At 43.6% G+C, this 22,743-nt stretch overlaps 2 protein-coding genes across 2 annotated transcripts in view; one reads left to right on the forward strand and one right to left on the reverse strand.

Moving 5' to 3' along the window:
• Window positions 1–41: 41 nt before the first annotated feature.
• Window positions 42–5,011, forward strand: rpl13 (ribosomal protein L13). The gene is made up of 4 exons (XM_022226482.2): window positions 42–96; window positions 1,687–1,943; window positions 2,959–3,132; window positions 4,608–5,011. The coding sequence occupies exons 2-4, from the start codon at window positions 1,698–1,700 to the stop codon at window positions 4,830–4,832; spliced, it is 645 nt and encodes a 214-aa protein (XP_022082174.1). The 5' UTR covers window positions 42–96; window positions 1,687–1,697; the 3' UTR covers window positions 4,833–5,011.
• The window catches only part of LOC110974694 (uncharacterized), a 38,883-nt gene continuing 21,037 nt past the window's right edge, over window positions 4,898–22,743 (reverse strand). Inside the window, exons 2-5 of the mRNA XM_022226483.2 lie at window positions 19,897–20,073; window positions 19,178–19,378; window positions 12,013–12,226; window positions 4,898–7,543 (exon numbers count right to left, since the gene is read on the reverse strand). Coding sequence (XP_022082175.1) covers window positions 7,359–7,543; window positions 12,013–12,226; window positions 19,178–19,378; window positions 19,897–20,073 — 777 coding nt within the window. The 3' untranslated portion in view covers window positions 4,898–7,358. The remainder of the gene's footprint in view (window positions 7,544–12,012; window positions 12,227–19,177; window positions 19,379–19,896; window positions 20,074–22,743) is intronic.

A 22,743-nucleotide genomic window follows, 5' to 3' on the forward strand; every position in this document is an offset into this window, starting at 1 on the left:
ATTAATGATTTTTATCTCTAGCGTTATTTTCAACACAATTCTGGTGTTTGTATTTCAGGTACCAAGCTTCCTTTTCGTAGGGTGAATTGAGACCCGGTGAGTTGTTGGAAGAATGAGCTTGAAATACCTTAGGAATATCACAACCATCCAACTCTTTAAATCGAAATTAAACACCTCATTCAAATATGGACACACTAAGAATTAATTTACAAGTCTTTTTCATGTAAAAGTAGCTTTAGATAACGTTAGAAATCCAATCTCATTCTAGGCCTACTTCGTCGTTCATTCATGTACGATTACATGACGTGCGTGATATGTACATCACGATCAGATGATGTACATGTAGGCCTATGTGTAACTTCGCTACCCTTGTTACTGTGTACATAGTCCCTTTTTAGGAGTTATCATGGCTATAGTGAGTTACTTCAACATATGTTACTTCTGAAGGAACTGATTAGAACACTGATTTTTGCAGTTGTCCTCGAGGTCTAGGAAGTAGGAAATAAATATGCAATGTGTTGATGTCATTTCTTTTTACCGCAAAATCACAGTTACAACACAGTCATGACAGTGTCGGTTAATGATTTAGGCCTACTATCAGTTAGTATGCTTAACCCCAGAACTCTGGGGTTTGTAATTGGCTACTCTCCCATGGAGTGTGACGGACAGTGAACCCCAGAGTTCCAGGGCTAGAACTGTGGTTTATGATACACATGGCTCTCTAAAAACCCGTGGAATGAAGTTCTTTTAGCTTTTGGTTCTATGTGACATTTGCCCAAAACTTCTGCCAGCATGTGGCTGACATATTTGGGTTGCTTGCACCAAGAAAAAACCTGGATTGAATCTATATGCATATACTGGGTTTACCAAAATGATTATTGAACTGAGTCTACTGTTAACCATGTTAATGTTGTGCTTGTACAGTGCACCATAAATGTGATGCATCATAATTAATGGGATGGCTGTTGTTTTTGTGGGAAGTGCATAAATAGACATTTTGGACTTTAATTTTCAGTGAACTTACTTGATAAAAACTACCGTCCATGATGGCACACCGAGTATGCACTTTATTGTATTAACCTTCCTATGCTGAAGTCACTCTTAGGGTCATTTGGTGAACACCTCAAAGAAGCACAGCTGTGTCGTGTTGTGCACTGCACCAACCGTTCCTCACAGGAATATCAGATTGCACTTTTGTATTGCCCAACAACTGTGCTTCACTGTTTCATGTGCATAATTGTGCAGTAAACTAAATGCAGTGAAGAGGACTGCACAAAAGACCCTGGGTCATTTTGTGCTGGCAATCTACTGTGTACACACTGAACCTGTGCATGTTTGTGTTCCATATAGAAAATACATGCACAAGAGTGACTGTTGGGCACTCGTGCATATTTGTGCTATAAAACCAAAGGAGGGTTAAGCCCTTGCTCTAAACAGACCTACTGCCTTAGGTTGAACGACTTGATATAGTGCAAGTGATCGTTTTCCAAAGTGCTTAATTTGTTTTGTGTGTATTTAAAGTAGTTTTGTTATTGGTATTACTCCATAGCAAACACTGTAGTGTGGTTAGTCATTTTCATATCTCTCTTAAAGTATTTACTTTGTTTTTAGTCATGTCGTGACATTCCATACCGTGGTTGGAATGAAGAAAACTAACTTTTGCTTCATTGCTCTACTCCAATGCAGCAGGTTGCAAGATGACGAAACGCCGCAATGGCATGATCCCCAATGTCCACTTCCACAAAAACTGGCAGGAGCGTGTGAAGACATGGTTCAACCAGCCCATGCGCAAGGCGCGCCGACGACAGAACCGCGTCAAGAAGGCCCTGCGGATTGCCCCACGCCCTGCGTCTGGACCGCTGCGTCCCATGGTCCACTGCCCTACCTTCAAGTACCACACCAAGGTCCGTGCTGGTCGAGGCTTCTCGCTGGAAGAGCTGAAGGTAGGTTTATTCCTGCCCTCTCCTTGTTTCATTGATCTCAGCAGTCCTGATCCCACAAAATCCAACTTTGTAAAGGTGTTGCCAATTCATAACATGAAATAAAGGACATCTTTTTCCATTGATTGATGTTGGGTTCACCAAACAAAACATTTATTAGACAATTAGAGCTTCATGTGGTCATTTGGACAAGGTAGAAGTTGTTTAAATCCTTGTGTTCAAGCATCACTTTTTAAAACACAACTCACACTTTAAACACTTGCTCAACTCGAAGAGTCTTCAATCCTTCACTTGTTGGAAGATAGAGGACTATTAGGGTTAACACCTTTTGACAAAAATCATTAATTTTAAGTTATTAGTTTTGTAATTTGCCACAGTTTCAAGCAAAATCTACATTTATAGGAGAGAAATTGCTCCTCACTTGAATTTGTAATTTCTAAACGTGGCGAGTTATCGCGCATCTTACATTGTATGTTGTGATTGTCGTAGTGGTGATCAACAATACATTGTACAACCACAAGGTTTCCAAGTTGAGGTCATTCTTCAAGTTTACAGTTGACAAAAGCGTGGCTGCTTTGACGTGATATGCATTTGAGCGTATGTCAGTAGACAACTTGGGAAAATTTTTGATTTGATTAGGACATTCCATGCAACAGAAAGAAAAAAGGACAAATTAAAACTGCTCCTGGAAATACATTTATGAATCTTATTCCCTGACAAACAGAAATGAGGAAAAACTTAAGCTCCCCATGCACAGCTTGTAAATTTAACTTGTCAACTATTCCCGTAATGCGTGAAAACTGGCCATTCCCGGGCAACCTGTTGGTTGTGCAGTGTATTGTGAATTGCCCATATTTGGAAAGAGGTTTTTTAATGTGATAAACAATTACACCTGTGGATGCGGGATGAATAACCTTGTGTCATACAAAATTTCCAACATCTCAAAAGACGTTTGTTTTCCGAAGGGAATGAGAATTTTGTCACAGTCCGTTGTATCCATGGAATTTTTTTGTACCAGGCTGCTGGAATCTTTAAGCGGTATGCCCCTACCATTGGCATTGCCGTGGACCACAGGCGAAGGAACCGATCCGTGGAGGGTCTGCAGGCCAATGTCCAGCGGCTCAAGGAGTACAAATCCAAGCTGATCCTGTTCCCTAGGAAGCCTGGCAAGCCAAGGAAGGGTGATTCGGAGGTGGGTGGAATTTATCTGCTTAGCAAAGCGAACAGAATGTGACATTTACCTCTCCTGGCTTTGCCTCGGCTTCCTTTTTTTTTTTGAGCATATGAATATGCCAAGTTACATTTTTCTGGTTAGGGGCTCTCTGAATTTGGCAAGGGCTGTGATTGGTTGGGATTTTTGTTGATTTCAGGATATTTGATCCCCCAGAATGTGGATTTTCAGAGGTTTAATCATTCAGGTTTTATGAATTGTTCGCACCCTAGCAGCCAAGGATAAGATTGAATCGTTGCCATTTGGGAAGTCCTTGTTAGCAATTAATTAAACGTTCTTAAAGTCACAGCATTTCACTGTCATCCTTACACCCTCTCTGATTGATGCTTCGTGAATTTCTCTCCATCCCCCCAATCTCACCCCTGAAAGGTGAAATCCTTTAACCCTCTTTTGGTTTTACAGCACAAATGTGCACAAATGCCCTCAGTCACTGGTGAGCATGTGTTTTCTATATGGAACTCAAACATGCAGAGGTTCAGTGTGTACACAGTAGATTGCCAGCACAAAATGACCCAGGGTCTTTTGTGCAGTCCTCTTCACTGCATTTAGTTTACTGCACAATTATGCACATGAAACAGTGAAGCACAGTTGTTGGGCAATCTGATATTCCTGTGAGGTACTGTTGGTGCAGTGCACAACATGACACAGCTGTGCTTCCTTGAGGTGTTTACCAAGTGACCCAAAGAGTGACTTCCACATAGGAGGGTTAAGGTAGAAGAAAAGAGACAAGTTTCAGCAGGTGGCATGTCGAAGCCATTGCTTCTTTGTTTCCATTTGCAGGCACGTTGCTGATGCAAATATTGGACAAAGGAGCCAAAGTGAATGGTTTGCTTTAAGGCGCGTGTATTGAGGAAAAACCAGTGCATGGCACTGCAGCGAACATGATGCTCAAATCATTGTTCACCCCCTCCATAGTTGTTTTTTTCCCTCTAACCCTAACCCTCCTCAGTCCTCAATCCCCTGGGTGGTTTTGGAGGATTTTGGAGGTTTGAGGAAGAATTGCAAAAAAAAGTGTGGCTGATTGCAAAGGACGTACTGTGTCAAGGTTGTGGGTTAGACCTGGTGTTGTTTTTTATCAGCCGTGTATAAATTCATGCCCACATTATATGTGAAATCGTCCATACTGCTCCAGGATACCATTCACACTGCCTCAACAAAGGAATTGCCACAGGAATTTGAAGGATTGAGGAAGCAGTCACCCCTCAAAGGAGCATGTTCAAGAAATATTGAAGGTTTTGGGAGGATTGAGGCTGAATGCAATTTTTTTGCGTGAATATCGGAGGATTTTGAAGGATTGAGGATGATGCTTTGCAAGAACACCCCAGGAGTTAGGGTTAAGATCAACATTATTTTTATTTTCCTTTTGATAGTATGTAATATAATCTGAAATGTGAACTATCGAATGACCTTTTTTAATAAATTGTAATTTCTCACAGGAAGCCGAGCTGAAGGTTGCCAAGCAGCTAGTGGGCCCTGTCATGCCCATCAAGCCCGTCTTCAAGAAGGAGGCGGCCCGCGCCATCACCGAGGAGGAGAAGAAACACAGCGTGTTCCAGGCGCTGCGCATGGCCCGCTCTGGAGCCAGGCTGGAAGGCATCCGGGCCAAGAGGAGACGGGAGAAGGAAGAGGAGGAACGCGAGAAGGCCACCCGCAAGAAGTAAGGCGGGGAGGAACAGGCTATAACTTGACACTCTCTCACAAAAGGACAAATTGGAATCATCTCTGATCAGATTCAACCTCCCTGGATCGTTTTATTGTAGGTCAAGGGAATCTTTACCTGTTGGACCACGCTCACGACAGAATGTAAAGTGAATAAAAAGAATACCAGTCTTAAACAGCAGCAAGATGTGTCAGTCTAACTTCATTTGGTGTTACATTCCGAGTCTGATAGGTAGTACATTTGAAGACCTCACAACCCAACGCAGCCCAGCCCAACCCCACCCAATGCACCCCAACACAGCCCAACCCAACTTACAGGCTGATTACATTTATCTCCAGTAATGTTACCTAGTTCTGACAATTGGTCATATACATGTACCATTGCTTGCCACTTCATCCTGGAAAATTGTCACAGCTACCGCAGGTTGGCAAGTACTTGTATGAAATAACCTTTTCTTTTTGACAGGTTATTGATTAATGCAAAATGCTGGAGGGTGAATAGCAGCACATGGATTGATGAGTGTGGTTGGACAAAAGCGAGTCCAGAATTCTGTTCAATTACAAAGAATAATCTTCAGGTTTCTTGTATTCTGTCCAAATGTAGATTTATTGTGCCTAACAATACATTTTATATCCCTAGATCTTGTACATCTTGTAGGCCTAGTTGACCGACAATAATGCATGTGGCTCTCCGTGATAAACGAACCTAACAAAGTCTGGTGCGGCTGCTACAACTCGTTGCTACAACTAGAGTGAGTAGGAGGCAAGGTGACTGTCTCACTTGAACCCTAAGGACCCACTTTTTGAATACACTGGATTCATAAAGACAACCCTTACCTCCATTTCTTCCACGTAGGCCTGAGCCCTTTTTTTCCAATTTAGTTAAGTGCAATAGAACCGCAAGTGCACTTAACCTACTTTCTTGTCCAGGGCTTCAACAGAGAATACCAACATTCAAAATATGAGGTGATGTCCTTAACTCCTCTGTCGTTACAACAAGCCTAAAGGTCAGCTACTTTGTGTTTCAGTCTTAATAGCTGAATTAATTAATGTTGAGGGAGGACAGCATGTTTTGCGTTAAAGCTGAACTTCACAGACCTGTGATGTTGGCTCGGCGCTGTTGTTTTCCTCGTTACCTGATGATACTGGAAAGGAAGTATGCGCATTTCTTTTCCTCCTTTAGCGTCAGCTGTTTGTATATATCCAATTAATTGTAATCCTTGATGTGAAAGCTATAATAGTGAAATTTAGTTTCAAATCGAAGGGTTCTCAGCCTTCTGGTTCATTGGCGCCTTCTGACCACATAGACTTGCACAAGTCCTACAGGAGGCTCAGAAATATGAAAGGGCTGCGTAGCACCGTGATAGGATTGCTGACAACAAATATATCTTCAACAATCAGTGCTCTGAATTATCTTATTGCCGAGCTTTCGGTAACTGGGTACCTTCGCCAGTGTGTCAACATTCCTAGGGGAGCATCACCTGCTCCGGCAATCCTCCAATGGGGTGGGTATTTCAGAAACGGTCATGTTGTTTTTAGTCACACTTGATAGTTCAGTCGGGAGCTGGACAAGGTGCCGGTTTTAGTCTTTTCAGAGGGCGTCTTGTCGGCCACACAACACATTAAAGGGATGGTATCGGAAGTTTATCCGGTTCGTAAGTGTGACGTCACTTCAACACGGACCACGCCCACTGCACATAGAGTTACATGCTTTGACCGCCGTTTACATGGAACCGTAGAACCGGAAGTTAACGCCCAACTTCAGCGATCGTCCAATGAGAGCCTGCAAATCGTGGCGCGTCCGTCTTTGTGACGAAGTCACTGACGAACCGGACGGGGCAACCGAACGCACATGAACATGTAACCTCCCTCTTCTCCGGTAATAGCACGAACTTTTTCGAACCACAGAAAAATTTTAAGGTTGCCCAACCGTCGATCGGAAGCTCAACCCGAAACCACCGCGTCGCATTTGCCTGCATGCTGCCCCCTACGTTTTTCGATATTCACTTTCTCCCGTTTTCCGAGAGCTATAGAAACATACAACACAAACGCTACTAAGAAAGACCAATAATGGTTAAGTCGGTGTCCAGATCAAGTTATGTGCTACTCAGTGTAACAAATGCTTACAAAGATACAAATACATAAACAGCTTTGTGCCAAAAATTACAAGCATTTGCTTTTATAAGAAATGTACACCGTGAGTGTAAGGAGGCCTGGAGAGAACTTCCCTTTTAACAAACTAAGGTGATATAAAGTTAAAACCAACTGCCGCACCGTTCCCCCCATCTCCAATGAGTCTGCCCCGCCCCTTACTGAAATGTTCGATACGATGTTCAAAGCAATGCGCATCGTGTTGTAAATGCATTCTATAACGTACGAACGTCGCCCTCTTGGCCAAGTGCGGATTTAGCTCTTAAAGCGTGCCATCCTACAAAACAACTTAACTAAAGATCAGCTTTCCCGTTAAATAAATAATAACGCATGCTCTTCAAACAGTAATAATTACTCTGCTACCAGTACATGAATATTTATTTGTTTGAGCCAAGAGTGTTGTAGAGTCTGCTTTGGACGATTTCTTTGTTGACTTGGTGGGAGAAGCGTGTCTTGACCGACATGGCTTTAACCAAGGCACTCTGGTTGTCTGCCGTCACGATGTCCTCAATGAAAGACGCCATGCACTCCAGGCCTCGTAATCCCATGTTCACCTCGAAGCCTGTTAGAACGAGGTAAAGGGAAAAAAAAAGACAAACAGCAGGTTAGTGATCGGTCAATGAGTGAGTCGTGACTGGGAGAAAATTGGTTTCAGCGTTTGAGGCAATCCATTTCGTTTAGCGTCGTCCACACACCACAAACATCATTTCTGAGGAGTATCATGTTCGGAGAAACAACGGCGTTATCGCACGATTCACTTGTATGTACTGAGGCATCAGATTGGAGTCGCGTTTCTGCGTGTACTCCGTCATCGTCAGAGAAAGAACTGACCTAAAACAAACCCGGATCGAGATTGGAGGGAAAGGAATCCGAGAAGAGGAGTGTACAAGTCGCAAACTCGAAAGTATAATTTTTTGAAATCATTTTGTTGATAACAGAAATAAGGAGGGTGTTACAAGAGCTGTATGACCCATTGCAACTTCGAGGCGTGGCATCTGTGGTTATCAGTGCTAAGTACAAATAGTGCCAGTTCGTGTATCGGCACTGCCAAGGCATCCTCGAGCTCAGATTCAATTGAGGCCACTTTAACACCAATTAAATCTTGATGTGGATGTCCCTGAGCTGGGTACGGTTGCTGCATTTCACTGTGTTTGTGTTAAGGCTGCGTAAGATGGTGAAATTGCATCTCATAGAATCATTGATTTGCCTCCTCAAGGACACCATATGGTATAAGTATTTGACGAGAGGTTTATATACAGATGTAAACCTTGTAGTTATTAAAGACCAAAGTCTTGCGAGCTTGTAAAAATTGATTTTTTGTCTCGCTCTGATTCTGCGGTTGCCGATTTAATGTGAGTTTGGAGCTGTTTCATTACCATGCCATGTCGGATGAATCCATGACCAATTCAATTACCGTAACATGAGAAAACCATCCTAAACCTTTAATGGATTTGGGAGTTCTGTTTGTCGCTCACATTTGAGCTGTTCCATCTGCGCAAGGAGAGAAATCTTGAATCCAACTCGGAAATTAATCGCCGCGACGTCTGATAAAAGTAATGTTACATAAAAGGCGCCATAACTTATTTTCGGTCATGTGACTGATTGTGGACTGGAATTCCTAGATTGGACTCGGCTCACTTGACGAAATGCAGGTGTTTCTTAGCTACACGTGTTCTTTAGGTTTTCATTTTGACGATTTTTTGAAAGGTTTTTAAACTTTACATGTAGGTTTTTTTTTCATTGGCAAAGAAGAGCGACTGATCCTGTCTATGAATGTTTTGTATACAGCCTATTATGTTGTCAGTGTTTTGGATGAAATGTTATTTCCCGTTTCAAAGTTGTACGTTATTTCCATTGTCCATTTTTATTCACGTTCACCGACAAATAAGAATGTTCATAGAGAGAGAGGGCCTAAAATTTGACATTTATTTCTAGCTGGACCCTGCAGTAGATAATTAAATTGAGGCAACCCTGTTAATTTCAATTTGTTTTGATTTAAAAAATACACAGAGTTAGTGAAAATGTGCGACGTGGTGAAGTATTTGAGCATCTTTATCAAAGCTGTTTAGTTTGTTGAAAATAAGCCAAGACACGTTTGGGCGGAAGTGCTATTGTGCCATGTAAGCAGTTCCTAGGGAACTTGAACTCATATACGAGTACGTTACAGGCGAGGCCCGGGAGCCTTTCACTCCCGTGGGTGTGTTTGCTGAATAGATGCAATAAAAACGTCTATCACAAACATGCCAGTTCTTGGAATGATTGTTTGCGGTACTCCTCCACGGAGCTAATTAGCCGTCGCCGTTTGTTTTCCTTTTCTCCGGGTCTGACGGGTTCTTCGCTGTCTCGACTCCACATCATCCGCGGATCAGAGCGAGCCTGCCGGCCGGTGAGTGATCAGCGGCTTCTATCAAATCTGCCAATTTGACCTGGTGCTAAGTGATAGGAAGATGGTCATATAACCAATCACACGACTCTTCCCTGTCCCCACAGCCTGACATTTTGTTTTTCCTCCCCGACATGCAGGCACATTATAGGGTTATTTATTTTGCGTGTGGATGTACATGTATAAAGATATTTAGAAAATGCCAATCGTGCAGGAGACAAGGCGGAAATATCCGTTGCTCAGCAGACACAGAACAGCCATTATTGTAGAATATAGGCGGAGAGTACACCGCGTATGTCATATAAAACTTCCCTTAATTTCTCTTTTCCTTCATTATTCCAAACCTCTATCGCGTATAGCTGCCCTGACAAATTGTGTCCAGAGAAGGGCCTACATTAAAGTTGGCTCTTCAAATTTGCTATGCTACGGGTCTTCATCAATTCCGTCGAGGGAAAAAGTGCTGTAGGTCTATGTCTGTACCAAATTGGCGTTGTGCTTTCCTAAGATTTTTTTTATCCAAATGACATATTTCAAAAGTAGATTAACATGTGTGGCGATTTGGTACGCGTTAGGCCATGAGTATTCACGTCTACGTGTCCAAAGCGCATGGCAACCAACCGTGGCAAATCGACTGTTAAAATCAAGGGGTGACTGTCCAAGCTCAGTTGTAAGTGGTTGGGCTAATGCGTCTGTTCTGTTGTTTGCTCGAGTTGTGATGGACTCTTTGTGCTTTTTGGGTCGAATGCGAGGCTGTCCTGGCAAGCAGCGCATGCACTTCAATGGACTGTTACACAGCTTAACTTGGTAACATAGTGACGTCAAGCTTTCAAATTTTACCGATCCTATTGGAGCACGTTACTGGGAACAGTCAAAAGTATTCCGTTTATGAACAAATTAATACTAGTACTGGGCGGAATTACAGTAGGCCTAATCAGTAAACCTTGATCGATCTTGTGGGGAATATTGGTCACCATGATCTTGAGCAATGACGAATGGCGAACCTATGCCTGCGCCCGGGCATTTTGACAAACACCCACGACATTGGTGTAATGTGACAGGTAACCTGCCAACAGCGCAAAGCACGCTCAATTTTATTGACTGCATTGCTTTAAATAATCAGCCAATTAATTGAAGCCCTGAGGGTTAAATGTCGACTCGCCACAAAATATCGACCTCGATTTTCGCGCCTGCCCTACTACTTAAGGTAGGAATATTTCGATTTGCAGAAAAAAAAGCTGCGTTCAACTTGCTACTAACCAAATCGCTGACATGACCAGATATTTCAGATTGCTGCGTCTTTTTTTGTGGGGGGGGGTTGAGTATTGATTGTATTTATGAATTGTTTGAAATTGCATGTATATTCAAACAGCAGACCTTATTGTCTTATTCCCTGAATTTATCATGTTGAGTGTAATCTGTTGACTTGGGTGGTGCCAGGCTATTTTGAGTTCCAAAACTCACTATAATTTTTTTAATGCGGCTTAAAACTTTTAGATGTAGTTATCACAATTTTTTCTAAACAAAAGCTGTTCTGAATTTGTATTGAACTTTTATTTCGTCTCTGTTTTTTTTAACTCTCATCTTCCCAGTTTTTATCTCACTTTCAATTCAAGATGGCCTATACATGTATACAGACTATCAGATTTGCGCAAACAACTCTGTCAATTGCGAGTCTGATATTTGTAGTCCTAATCATTCAACAAAATACCAATGAATTAAAAACTATAGCTAATGAAACACAGCGGAAAAATTCCGTTTTAAAGCGGCACGAGTTGTCCCATGACACGTGAACCTAAGCATCCGGAGACGTCAGCCGCGGGCTATCTTCGATCCGCGGAAGCATTGCCCGAATGGGCTTTGAGCTGGACCAAGAGAGGGCGCTATTGTCTCAGCAAATGGAGGCTCCTTTGGTCGGAATTGAACTTCGCCGGTTTACGAACGACTTCGAAGTGCACGCGTCACGGCCGCATCGCTACCAACAAATTGAACACATCCGACCAACGTGGCTCTTTCCAACCGATGAAGGGGTGCTTCTGCTCGAGGCGGTGTTTGAGCAAAGTGCCTCTCCATCGTGTCAAATCCTCAACTTGATCTCAGGTGGGGCTGACGGCAACAAAATACTTCATGTGGGGATTACCGAAGAAACTGTTCAATATTTTCATACTACTGAAAATTAGAAGAATCAAGTTTAAAACGGGGGGAGCATACATTATCTTGTCTGTGTCATTTACCTTTTCGTCTTTGTATGTTTGGTAGGGGATATCACTTGCTATGCACTCCAGTCAGAGACGGCAATTTGTACGTAAACCTGTTCAATTATGCACACTTCCTATTTTGATGAAAACGCCTCAATGTTTTTTGAGAATTTTCACCCCCTTTTACACAAGAAATAAATTTTATCTAATAAATAAATAAAACGTAGAAATAAGAATTGAAGTACTCAAATCGATCATAAAAACAATCTTTGTCCATACACCCAAAAGATCTTGAACCCACAATAAAGAATCCAATTCCCAAGGCCTTGCAAGGGGCCCCGTGGCTTTGTGTAAGCTGTCAGATCGGAAGCAGTATCAGACCTAAAATGGATATGAGAACTTTACACGACACGGCAGCTTTAATATCGAGAGTCTCTAGCCGTATCTCATTACCTAAGTTATAATTCAGACTCCGTACGGCGTCCCCTTCCACAGTCACCACCAGGTTCTCCTCCTGAATATACAACACGTTTTCTCGCCGGTATGACAGCTTCACCTCGCTGAGACGCTGGTTGCACTGAATGTTGAACGCCTCCGAGTCCGAGATCTTGGGTTCACTTTTCGTCCGGTAAGAGTTAAAAGACTCCTGAAATATGTTCCGCATGATCTGCAGGGGAAAAGAAAAAAAATTGTGGAGAGAGATACAGGTCTTTCAGAAAAGACTCCAGAGTATTAGAATGTAATTTTAGATCACGGCGACGCTTGTACATTCGAAGCCAGGCATGCGCTCGAAGTTGGTAACAGGAGAAGGCTGACATTTCATGTCAGTTTAATTCTACTTGGAATCGATTCTTCGAAACAATCCATTTTGAGTCTGGTGACGATAGTAATGCGTGAGGAGTGGCCGGACGTTTGTCTTAATAATATTCGATTCTCAAGTTAATCGCTGACGGCAAGAGGGTCGGGTCGGGTTTCGCTCTCTTGAGAGCTCTTAAATAGCGCATAATAATTGCTGTGATCAGTAGCAGGGATTTGGCCTTACACTTGCAAGGAAATTCAACGCAAGGAATGTTCTGGATTCTGTATTTTGACAGATTAATCATTCATCGAGAAGTGTAAGGCATCTTTACCAATATTGCAGTCCTTTTTGCAGTGAACATGGGCCATACACTTTTTCCAAATTCTAAAAAAATTACTCAGTGTAAGAGGAGTAACATTGGTGATGTGAACGTTTTCTTATTTTGAATTACATTAAAAATATGGTGTTGGTCTGCGATTGAGACTGCAAATGAAATCACGCCGTCCCAGGTACCCAATTTTACGGGCCAGTGGACAAGCCGCTTGTTATGAAAGGTAATAATAACAACCCTTAGCGCGGCGCTGACGATTTGCTGAAATCCCGTAGCTTATTACGGCGAACACGCCCAGGGCGGTATATTTTCGCCCGGTGCAACCTCATCATTATCACGAACAGTCCCAACAAACCAACCCAACCCTCCAATGTTCTACTCCGCAGCTCGGCAATAAACGCTGCAGGTTTTGAGAGCTGACAGTCGATTTCGACGGATCCCTGCCGGCGGTAAATATAAGAAGTTGTTTTTGCAATTCTCAGGGGCAACACTTTGATTATGGCATCCCTGCTAGGAAGGCCTCTGTTTTGTTCAATCGCTGCAAGACAGAGCATAGTTAGATGTGACATTATTACCCGCTGTCTTTACCAAGTGGATTCTGTATGACTGTCGAGCTGTCCACACCGCTAAAGTAATTGAGCAAATTTAAAGAAACAAGTACGATAATTACAATAAACTGAAGCATGTGGTAATAACATCTTGATGCCGGGTTCATTTTTAGACTTAAAAACATCTGCCTCTAGATTCTCTCCTTAGAGACGCTTTCTCTGAACACATTCATTCTTGTCTAATACGGCGTCATGAAAATGTGGCCCCGCAGGTGAAACGACAATCAATATTTCACCACATTATTTACAATTTCCCCTGAATTCACACGGGGACTCGAAGAACAAGCAGATCCCTACAAGCCAGTGGTATTAGCAACCAATAGCGAGTGTGCGTGGGTAAACTGTCACTGATCGTGGCAGATACCCGTAAATGTCATGGTTCTAGCAATCAGTTTCGCTCCCACACTCAATCTGCTCAGACTGTAACGTATGCGTATCGTATACATTTTGTAGTGAAGAATGATGGCGGACAGGGCCTGTTATCTCGATGAGGGAGATAAAAGAACAGCTCAAATTCCTACGTTGAGCACGCTCCAAAATGCAAGGAGACAGTAAAGGAATAAAGAATGATAAGGTCTTCTTTTTACGGAGTTTCTCAGATTGGGTCGATGAATTGTAGACAGATAGCTGTTGTGGCGTTAGGTTAATGCGGACGTGATCTACATGACCACTAAAAGTAAAATGTGTTGGAGAAATTCAGACGAATCTACGATGCATTTTAAACATATTTCTGCCCTCAGACAATTGGAGGTTTAAGACGGTCAGTGGATAGTCATCGAGTTCTTCCGTCTCAGCAATTTTACATATAGGCTTACAGTTATAATCCTCGAAAGCCGAAAGCGATCTGTTTCCCACCTCGACTGTCGCGTATGTCAAGCGCAGCTATAGCGACCAACCATTATGAAAGCGGCCTTTTGCCAGACCACTCATAGCAGACGTATTTTAATTGCATAAAGGTCTGCCTTCAGTGCCCTGACGAACATGAACTTGAATCAAACTTTCCAACCATGTTTCTGCCATGCAACCTTGACTCTCAAAAAGGTCCCAAAAGCTCAGCAACCGATATCAAACATGGCGCAGTTAAGTGCCCGTATCGTTGCCAGGCAACCACTTCCCGCCAATCCATTTGGTAAATGTCAACAGTGTTCAGTGCGTAGGTATGACATGTTGACAGTGCTTACACAACCCCGTATGGGATGACCGTGTAAAGGACTAAATGTTCAGGGAAGCAAGCCATCTCTTAGAAGCAACTAAATGCTCGGAAGTCCCTGCATGCCCCCGGGCTCCGCATTTCCCTAATGGTCGCTTTTAAACGCATACTAATCAGACCCGAGCCATCACACGAATCGAGATGCTAGGAACCACCGATTGCCGTATTGACCAAAACGCGTCCCTGCAAACATGAAGGAACATGATGACCAGAATATGTGCATCAGTGCGTGTACAAAACACTTGACACGCAAAGTAAGGAACACCAAATCAGAGAATTCATACGGAGCTTCGTTTACGTCATGTAGCGTTTTGTTAGTTTGAGAAAAAGCTTTCTCGACGTTGCAACTTCGCCTGTGAGACTCGGATAAGAGGTGCGTTTATATTTGGTCCGAAAAGCTGAAACACTCATGGTTTATGTGCATAAAATCCCCTTATTTCTGTCGCTTAAGTGAAGTTTAAACTGGAAATATTATGACCCTTGGTGGCAGCAACAACCCTGCCTCCAGGTACGACAGATGGCCGTGGGAAGCCCATTTGATAGGTCCCGCTCCATTATCACGTGTTAGCAAACTTTATTTTTCCAGAACAAGTCCAAACGATTCGGTCCATTACCAACAGCACACTGCGGCGGCCTCATGAACAGTCTGGTCTATTTACCTTCATGCAGCCTGTTTGCCGCCTGAAAGGACAGTAAATATAAAGCTGGAATGGACCACTAACATTTCAGGGCCCCAGAGCATTTTACGCTTGTGACACGGGCCACTCAAAACACACCTGCCTCCTGGCTTGATACCGTCAACAGTCCAAATTTTGACGAGCAGGGCGTACCATGATCGAGGGCATGTCTGCCCTGGGGCACGTGCCTTATTGTGTCTCTCTCAGTCTGTAGCGGCTGCTCATGTGTTTGTGTTTTCAGCTTCACGAAATGATTCCTCAGTCACCGGGCCAGTGAATTACGAAAGCCCAGAGCGTGTAGAACAATCTGCCCCGGCAATTTCCACTGCAGATTTTGGAAAGCATTGGCAGACGTCAGCTACGGATGAGGTCAGAATCCCTAAGTTGCTCAGTTCTGTCATTCTACTTTGCTTCTTCCATGCTTCATCCGCAGACAGTCCTGCAATACCCACAAACCTCATGAATCCAATTTCCTTCACGCGACCTTAATACACATATCACGTTCCTTCAGGCACTAGAATCAATCCGGTAGAAGGTGATGCATCGGCGCGACGGCCCAGGCCAGGATCAGAACCTGCATTGATGACAGCACGAACTCGATAGCAAAACGTGACTTCTCCCCTTGTACCCGAAACCCATGGAGTAAAATTTAATCATACTCAGTGAGTAGGCGTAAGAAGGGAGGTATTCTTCAGCTTGTGCGGATTGTGTGTAAAGCCACAATAGTGATTAATCAATTACTGATCAAACGATTCAGGCTCATCGACAATGTCCTGACACGATCTTCTGTTTAAAAGGATAACGGAAACCGCGGAAAAGGGAATCAGATTCAGGTGACGGATTTTCTACGAGAAGCTGAAAGCGCCATATCAGGTATGCAATGTATGTACATCCTGCAGAGGTATCGAACTGGCTCTATCGCAAGACTACAGTCTACCGTTCATTAAGTTTGCAAGGAAAATGCATGATGCAAGAGAAGGTCATAGGATCCGCATTACTTTCGGTGCCGTTAGCTACGCAGTTTGCACCAAGAGCAGTGGAGAATGATATTGGCAAAGTTCAACGTAAATTCCAGTAAGGCCATAAATGTCAAAGGGGAGTTTTCGCAAGGCTTTCGCCAGATTGTGCTTAACGATCTTATTACTTACATGACACCTAACAGATTTATCTCGCACATTGTTTCCACAGTTAAGATTTAAAACTAGTTCTAAGATCTTGAACAAATTTCGGAATAGTGTGTTCAGCAATGGGTGCTTTTGGTGAGGTTGGTACAGATTGACATACGTTATTGTGATTGGGCTCTACTTGATTTAGTGCCATGCAGGAGCGTGGTTATTTGTAGGAATATGTCGTGTAACATTGATCTCCCCAATCTGAGTCGCAACAACCTCGATAGCTAACTTCAGGGTTGCCTGTAATGAAACTCTACCGTGGACTACTCCGCTGCCTGCTTTTAGTTTGCGGGCAAATAAACAGCCTACACCTCCCTCGTTCCATAATCAAGTCTAATGATGAATGCCTGACTGCATGATGTTGGATCGGGAGACAGAAAAACAAAACTGTCAAGAAGACAACGTCAACCATGGTCGGGCACTTCAATGGTTCAGACGGACTGAGGGTAAGCCTCAATTTCCGTAGGATAGCCACGCGCCATGGGCCCAGTCTGCTGTTACCACCCACCTGTTAACTAGCCAGAGATGAGATGATGTGAGCTGACGGGCCTTTGGACATGCTCTCCAATAAGTTATTGCTTTATACCCTCGGATGAACAGCCGACAAGACAAACAACTCCCCATGATCTTTAATTTCGAGGGGAGATCTCGACGTCCTTATGGTGGAGAACATCATCCGCCATCTTCATCTCTGTCTTGAGAATTATCCAACGGGATGACATATCGTCATCTTAGCATCCCCGGCCATTTCTTGGCTAATTTGTTGCTCCAAACTTGAGCATAATAATTATCGCAAACAGTCAACTTAAAATTGAATTAGACTTAAATATATGTGTATTTCTTTAAGTGGCATTGATGCCCGGATGTCACATGTATATTTCATCCCTCTATATTTTAATGAAAACAGCTACGGTGACATCTGCAAGATTTGATCGCGTTTCGTGCATTCAAATTTATTCTAAAGAAGGAAAACCTGAAAAACAGAAACACGGAGGGACAGGGTTTTCAAACCTGCCAACTTGTTAGAGGCCTGGTATAGGTCCTCGCTCCCTGAAGAGCCCCGGACAAGATTTCAAGATTACCACCAGCATCATCCAAACGTCTCTTCTCTAACATATTCTTTCCTCAATATCCCCGGGCCATTTTAGTCAGAGAATTCACCTCGCCCATCTGTGGCTTTTTATCGGGATGATCATCTTTCACTTCTGCAGGTGATGCTGCGGGGTTGGAGGAGCGCGCGGCAACCCCTTAACGGAGGAAGCCACAGCGATGTGACGGACATTAGCGGACTGACCTCAGAGATTAGAGAAGCGTTTATACTCATCCAGGTCTCACTCTGACCCCGCTGATGGTCAAGTCAGCTGGACGATTCCATCAGATCTTTGGAGCGAGCTGATAGTTATCAATCATTTGTCAGTCGCTTTCCGGATGCGATATCGAGACAGCCAAACACACCTCCTCTCCCACCATGAATACAAATGATGTCACTCGACGAGCGAGTGCATTTCGGGACTCGAGAAACCGATAATTACAAGAAGGATCAATACCACTCCCGAACGTGAGGTGATCCAACAAGTAGCTCGCGTTTATCAAGAAGTTGTCAAGGAACAAGACCCCACTCTTCATTATTTTTGTATTACAATCCTGGACCATGAAGTGATATGGGCCTTTAACGCAGGAGGACCGTGTCCAAATCTACTGGCTGCACTTTGAGCAATACATGCTTTAATATTGTATAGTGGCTGCACCGCTAGCCGGTTATATCCATTGCAGCACGTGGTGCTTACAGCCGAAACCAAAACATTTAGACGCAGCTATGGCTTGGTCATTAAAAACAATTCATTGTTCAATCAAAACTGATGCTCCTGACCAGCTAGTGCATTATGCTCTTTCAAGACCCAAGAATTTACTGCTTTCATTGTGAGTACTTTGGAAACAAAATAATAATGTTTCATTACGTAACACAACGCAATTAAGATGGGAAATTAGGAAAGAGCTTGAAACGTCTTCTTATATGTTATGAAGTGACGTTAAATTGCTTTGTCGAATTACTTCTTTTTGTCCCAAATTCTCAGAGGTAGATATAAGTGAAACATTGATCAACACCATAATACGAAACACATCTACACTAAAACTCATTTTTCTTGGGAAAAATCGATCTGGCGTTTCTCCGGTGAACTGCAGTGTTCAACACGTCCCTACATGCAGAGCTGCGATTAATTCGTTTCCTAGCCGTCAGCTCCCGATGCGCCAGGATTAATGACTGTGGCTTGCCAAGAAGAGGTTTTGGTTAATACTTGATCAATTACCGAGTGGCGCTCACTAAGTGCCGCGGATGTATTCAACATGAATGTTTCCCGCTAAAAGCAATGAAGCTTCTCGAAGCATGAGCTACGTCCGGACTAAGAGGTATAACTTAAGTTTCCTCCCTTACGGTCGCTTAATGATTGACGGCTTGTAGTTTGTTTCTCGTCGAAGCTCAGGAGTCTGCATGAAAGCACTTAAAGCACACCTGCGATATGTTCCGGGTTTTTTGGAAAGCCACAAAGACAAGTACTGGAAATTGAATTCTCACTCTGGATAAATTCACCATGGTGAATATCCGGAGTACGTAGGGTGCAACTCAACAGTTCCAGATGATATTTCGAGTCTGCTCAGTAGGAGAAAAGTGGCTCAAACTTTTGACGACAGCCCATAGGTCTCAACTTTCAAGATACACGCCCAACAGGCTTGCTATCGTAGTACGATAGCAAGCCTGTTGGGCGTGTTTTGAATTCTAACGGCATAATTAGCGCCAAGACTGGTCTTTATGGATACCTACCATGGGATCTGGCGTTATTCTGAGCTGTCTGATTAAGTGTATATCGCATTTATGGCAGACGAGGCTGATGTACCGGTGACGAAAGGTGCCGAAGATCTTCAGGTAGAAGGCCGCTCGGCTCAGGTCAGGGAAGCGGTACTCGTTGCCGAAACCAGACAGGTCCAATTTGAGTTTGTTCACTTGAACTTCTGGGGATGGCACCTATTGATCAAGCGAACACTAATTACTCCATTGGCCCCTGCACATGCATGTGTTTTTTTTCACATTTGTTTGGGTGCATACGTGTTTGTTGCCTAAACGAATAAGGTCCAGCCTGAACTGGTTCACAGCAAGCCAATTGTGAAGATAAATAAACAATTACAAAAAAGCAAGAACCACTTACATCTCCGTAATGTGGTCTGAGTTGACTTTTGCTAAGGATATAACATGCTTAGCATTCTTTTTGGTCATGCAGCTATAGTTGAATTCCAGTATTAACAAACCGACAGAAAGATTTACTCCGCAACTGTTCATGGTTGATGATTTCTGACTTGCTCTTTTCTGACCATTAAAGTGTCACAACTGTGAGCGATGCATCAAAAAACAATGCCAAATTTCACATCGAATAGAATCAGCTCCCTCTGTTTAACGCCAAACCGCATCGCGTGCACTATCGTGCGACCGTTGCATCGCCCTGAGCGACACGGTCTTCTCTAACACAATGACTTCTATAGGTATACCTGTGGTTGGTCCTTCCTCTCCAGCGAGCAGGCAGCACCGAAGGATTTGCAGGACTCCACAACAAACTCATCACTGACGCCAAAGAGGTTGCAGCTCTTGCCGTTGATGCCATCCGCGATGATGACCATTGTCCGGTTGGTCGGAGAGCCACATGAAGCGGCCACTTCTTCTCTAAACTGCAGAATCAAAAAGTGACACAAAGTTAAGCAAGGAAAATCCTGAAAAGAACTACCCAGTCATATCATCCAACTTAAGCTTACCCCAGACCAAAATAACAGAACCACTCGTTCCATAGCAGCCAGTCACTGGATCCTGTCCGGAAAGAGGGCATTACTTCCAAGTACATGTATCTTGCTTACAGGAGTAATTGAGTATAGCAGAAGAATCCCCGTATGTACCCACGGGCACTTTCACACTCTATTATATGAGTAGCCTTCCAAGTTATCACATTACATGCAACATAAGTGTCATCCTTTTTAGAAAAAAATCTTAGATATAGCTTCCGGCGACAGCAGAATCCATCATCGTGTTCTTAAAGTACAAGTGACTTTACCAATGTATAATGGTTATCGATCTTGATTTTATTATTTTTTTTCAGTACAGTTGAACATCTTCCAAGGACCTTCACGCTGCACCGCTGCCCAGTCGATTGCTGTTAAACAAGAAAATTGATGAATTCGCCGCCCACGCTTGTATACGTTTGGATACATCTCACTGTGATCCAGCGTCAAGTTTTCGCCAAAGCCTCCGTCGATACTCAGCACCAATAACCCCGTTAATCCTAATCAGCAAAGCTACCTCAGGTATACGGTTACCGGCTGAAATTCTCCGCGGAATGCCAAGGTGCCGTTTTCATAATATCTTGCAGATCAGAGCGAGCTATCCTGCAAAAATGATAAGGGGCGGAGAGATTGGTTGCCAGCGGAGGGGCGTCCATCGGTGCGCACGCGGATATCTTGTGAAGGATCTTGACCACGGTCAAGATGACTGAGATTAAGGGAAGGATTCTCCTCAGCATCATAGATGAGAGGAATGAGACAGGCTGGAATGCTTTGGCAATATGAGGATGGAATGCTTAACGTTCCGACCAGTAGGCATTTTGATTAAGCATAGTGGTTTGCGAAAGTAACCCCACTGTGGTTCAGTTTCGCTCAGCTATGGCAGCATGGGTCGTGCAAGTTTTATAAAGTATTTCGTCTTTCAAATACTTGGCGATCGAACATAATTTTTTTTATACATGTACTTGCAATTGCAATGGCATTTCATGAGCCTCGGGAGCTTTGTTATCCGCCTAGAGCATAAGAACCCCCTCATCGGTTGAAAAGACCGATGTTGGTCGGGAGTGTTCGTTTTGTTGGTAGCGACGTGACCGTAACGCACGCATTTCAAAGTCGTTGTGAACCAGCGAAGTGAACGTCCTCCCAAAGAGGCCTCCGTCGCTAGGAAAATCGCGTTCTCTCGTAGTCCAGCTCGGGGTCAATACCGTGCCAGAAAATCGCTGAATCATATTTGGAATTAGTAATCGGAATTTAGAGTCTTGAGGATGCTCAGCTTCTGATCTTTACCTTTTCACTTTTTATAAGACGCTGGTAATCACAGGGGACTGGCAGACAAATTTCTTGGTATAATGGATGCGTCAATGGCATCATTGGTTGACACCAAGCGTAAATATGCATATCCTGAAACAGGCCGTAAAATGTCAAGCTTGTATATACGCCATACTTTTCCTTGTCTGCGCATCTTGTCGCTTCAGAGACACCGCGTGGAGTGACTTTTCATGAATCACAAACAGTTATTAAAACTAGCTCGCAAATCGAAGTCCAATGCTTGTCCGGAGGCTTCTAGACCAGCAAGACGGTTTCAGCTCATCAGACGTAAGACATTACACAATATACTCTGAATCAGTAAATTAAAAATAAATGCCTCCAAAGCAAATTTCATCCATTTCTAAAGTTCATCCATTTAATTTTGCAGGGAAAAAGTACAGGAACACCCGACAAGGTAATGGATTGCAGTGGATTTGGTTGCAAGGGCAGCAGCGATCGGAGCAGGTGCCGCACGGACTAAAAATCGATGGCGTGTGCTGACAGTTTCCGACCGTGTGTTCCCTTGGCAGTGAATGCGATCTGACTAAAGAATCCCTCCAGAACCACCCGGGGGTTAATGCCGGCTGTGGAAGGAGAAGAACTTCTGCTTGGTTGAACACACTGAGATGAAATAACATGAACATCCGATCAATGCGGCTCCTTGATCGGTATCGCTCAAGCGAGATGAATTTCAACATGGTGTGTATGTTTTGGACCTCGGCCTATGCCTTTTTTGCATCTTCGCGGAGTTTTTGTATGTGAAACTTTGCTCTATGTTGGAAATCTCACGCGGTGCGTGCGGTGGAGCTGTGATAAATTCTGGAACTGGCGATTTCCGTCCCGAGAGCTATCGAACTGCACGCTTCACTCATGCGCCATGACGGTATGAGAATCGAACGGCTTCATCGCAAACGCGCATGGGCAGAAATTTGGCAAACGAAGGCACGCGCACATCGTTTGAGGAGACAGGGATATTGCAGTTACTGCAGGGGGCGCCTAGCGGCCCGACCATAAACCCTGTCCCCAACCGATTCTTGCAATCCCTGTGTAGTTATTGTTCCACTCTCCTCTTTGTATCAAGCAAATTGACACTACATAAGATAATGGCTAGTTTAGCTGTAGTTGAGACACAAAACTTTACGGACCAAGCAATCCTACTGGTGAAGACAAAGACAATTCCACACCTTTGTGGCGATTCCTGGATATAGCAGTCAAATATCACCTGTGGGAAACACGTTTAATGGGTTAAAAGGTTTCCTC

This window comes from Acanthaster planci, linkage group LG06, assembly GCF_054643075.1.
Source record: "Acanthaster planci isolate LZ-2023a linkage group LG06, COTS_SCS, whole genome shotgun sequence".
Classification (NCBI taxonomy): Eukaryota; Metazoa; Echinodermata; class Asteroidea; order Valvatida; family Acanthasteridae; genus Acanthaster; species Acanthaster planci.

Coding starts and splice junctions, on each gene's coding strand:
- rpl13 (XM_022226482.2), top strand. CDS start 1,698: ATGACGAAACGCCGCAATGGCATGATCCCCAATGTCCACTTCCACAAA. Junction 1,944..2,958: donor TCTCGCTGGAAGAGCTGAAG/GTAGGTTTATTC, acceptor TTTTTGTACCAG/GCTGCTGGAATCTTTAAGCG. Junction 3,133..4,607: donor CAAGGAAGGGTGATTCGGAG/GTGGGTGGAATT, acceptor AATTTCTCACAG/GAAGCCGAGCTGAAGGTTGC.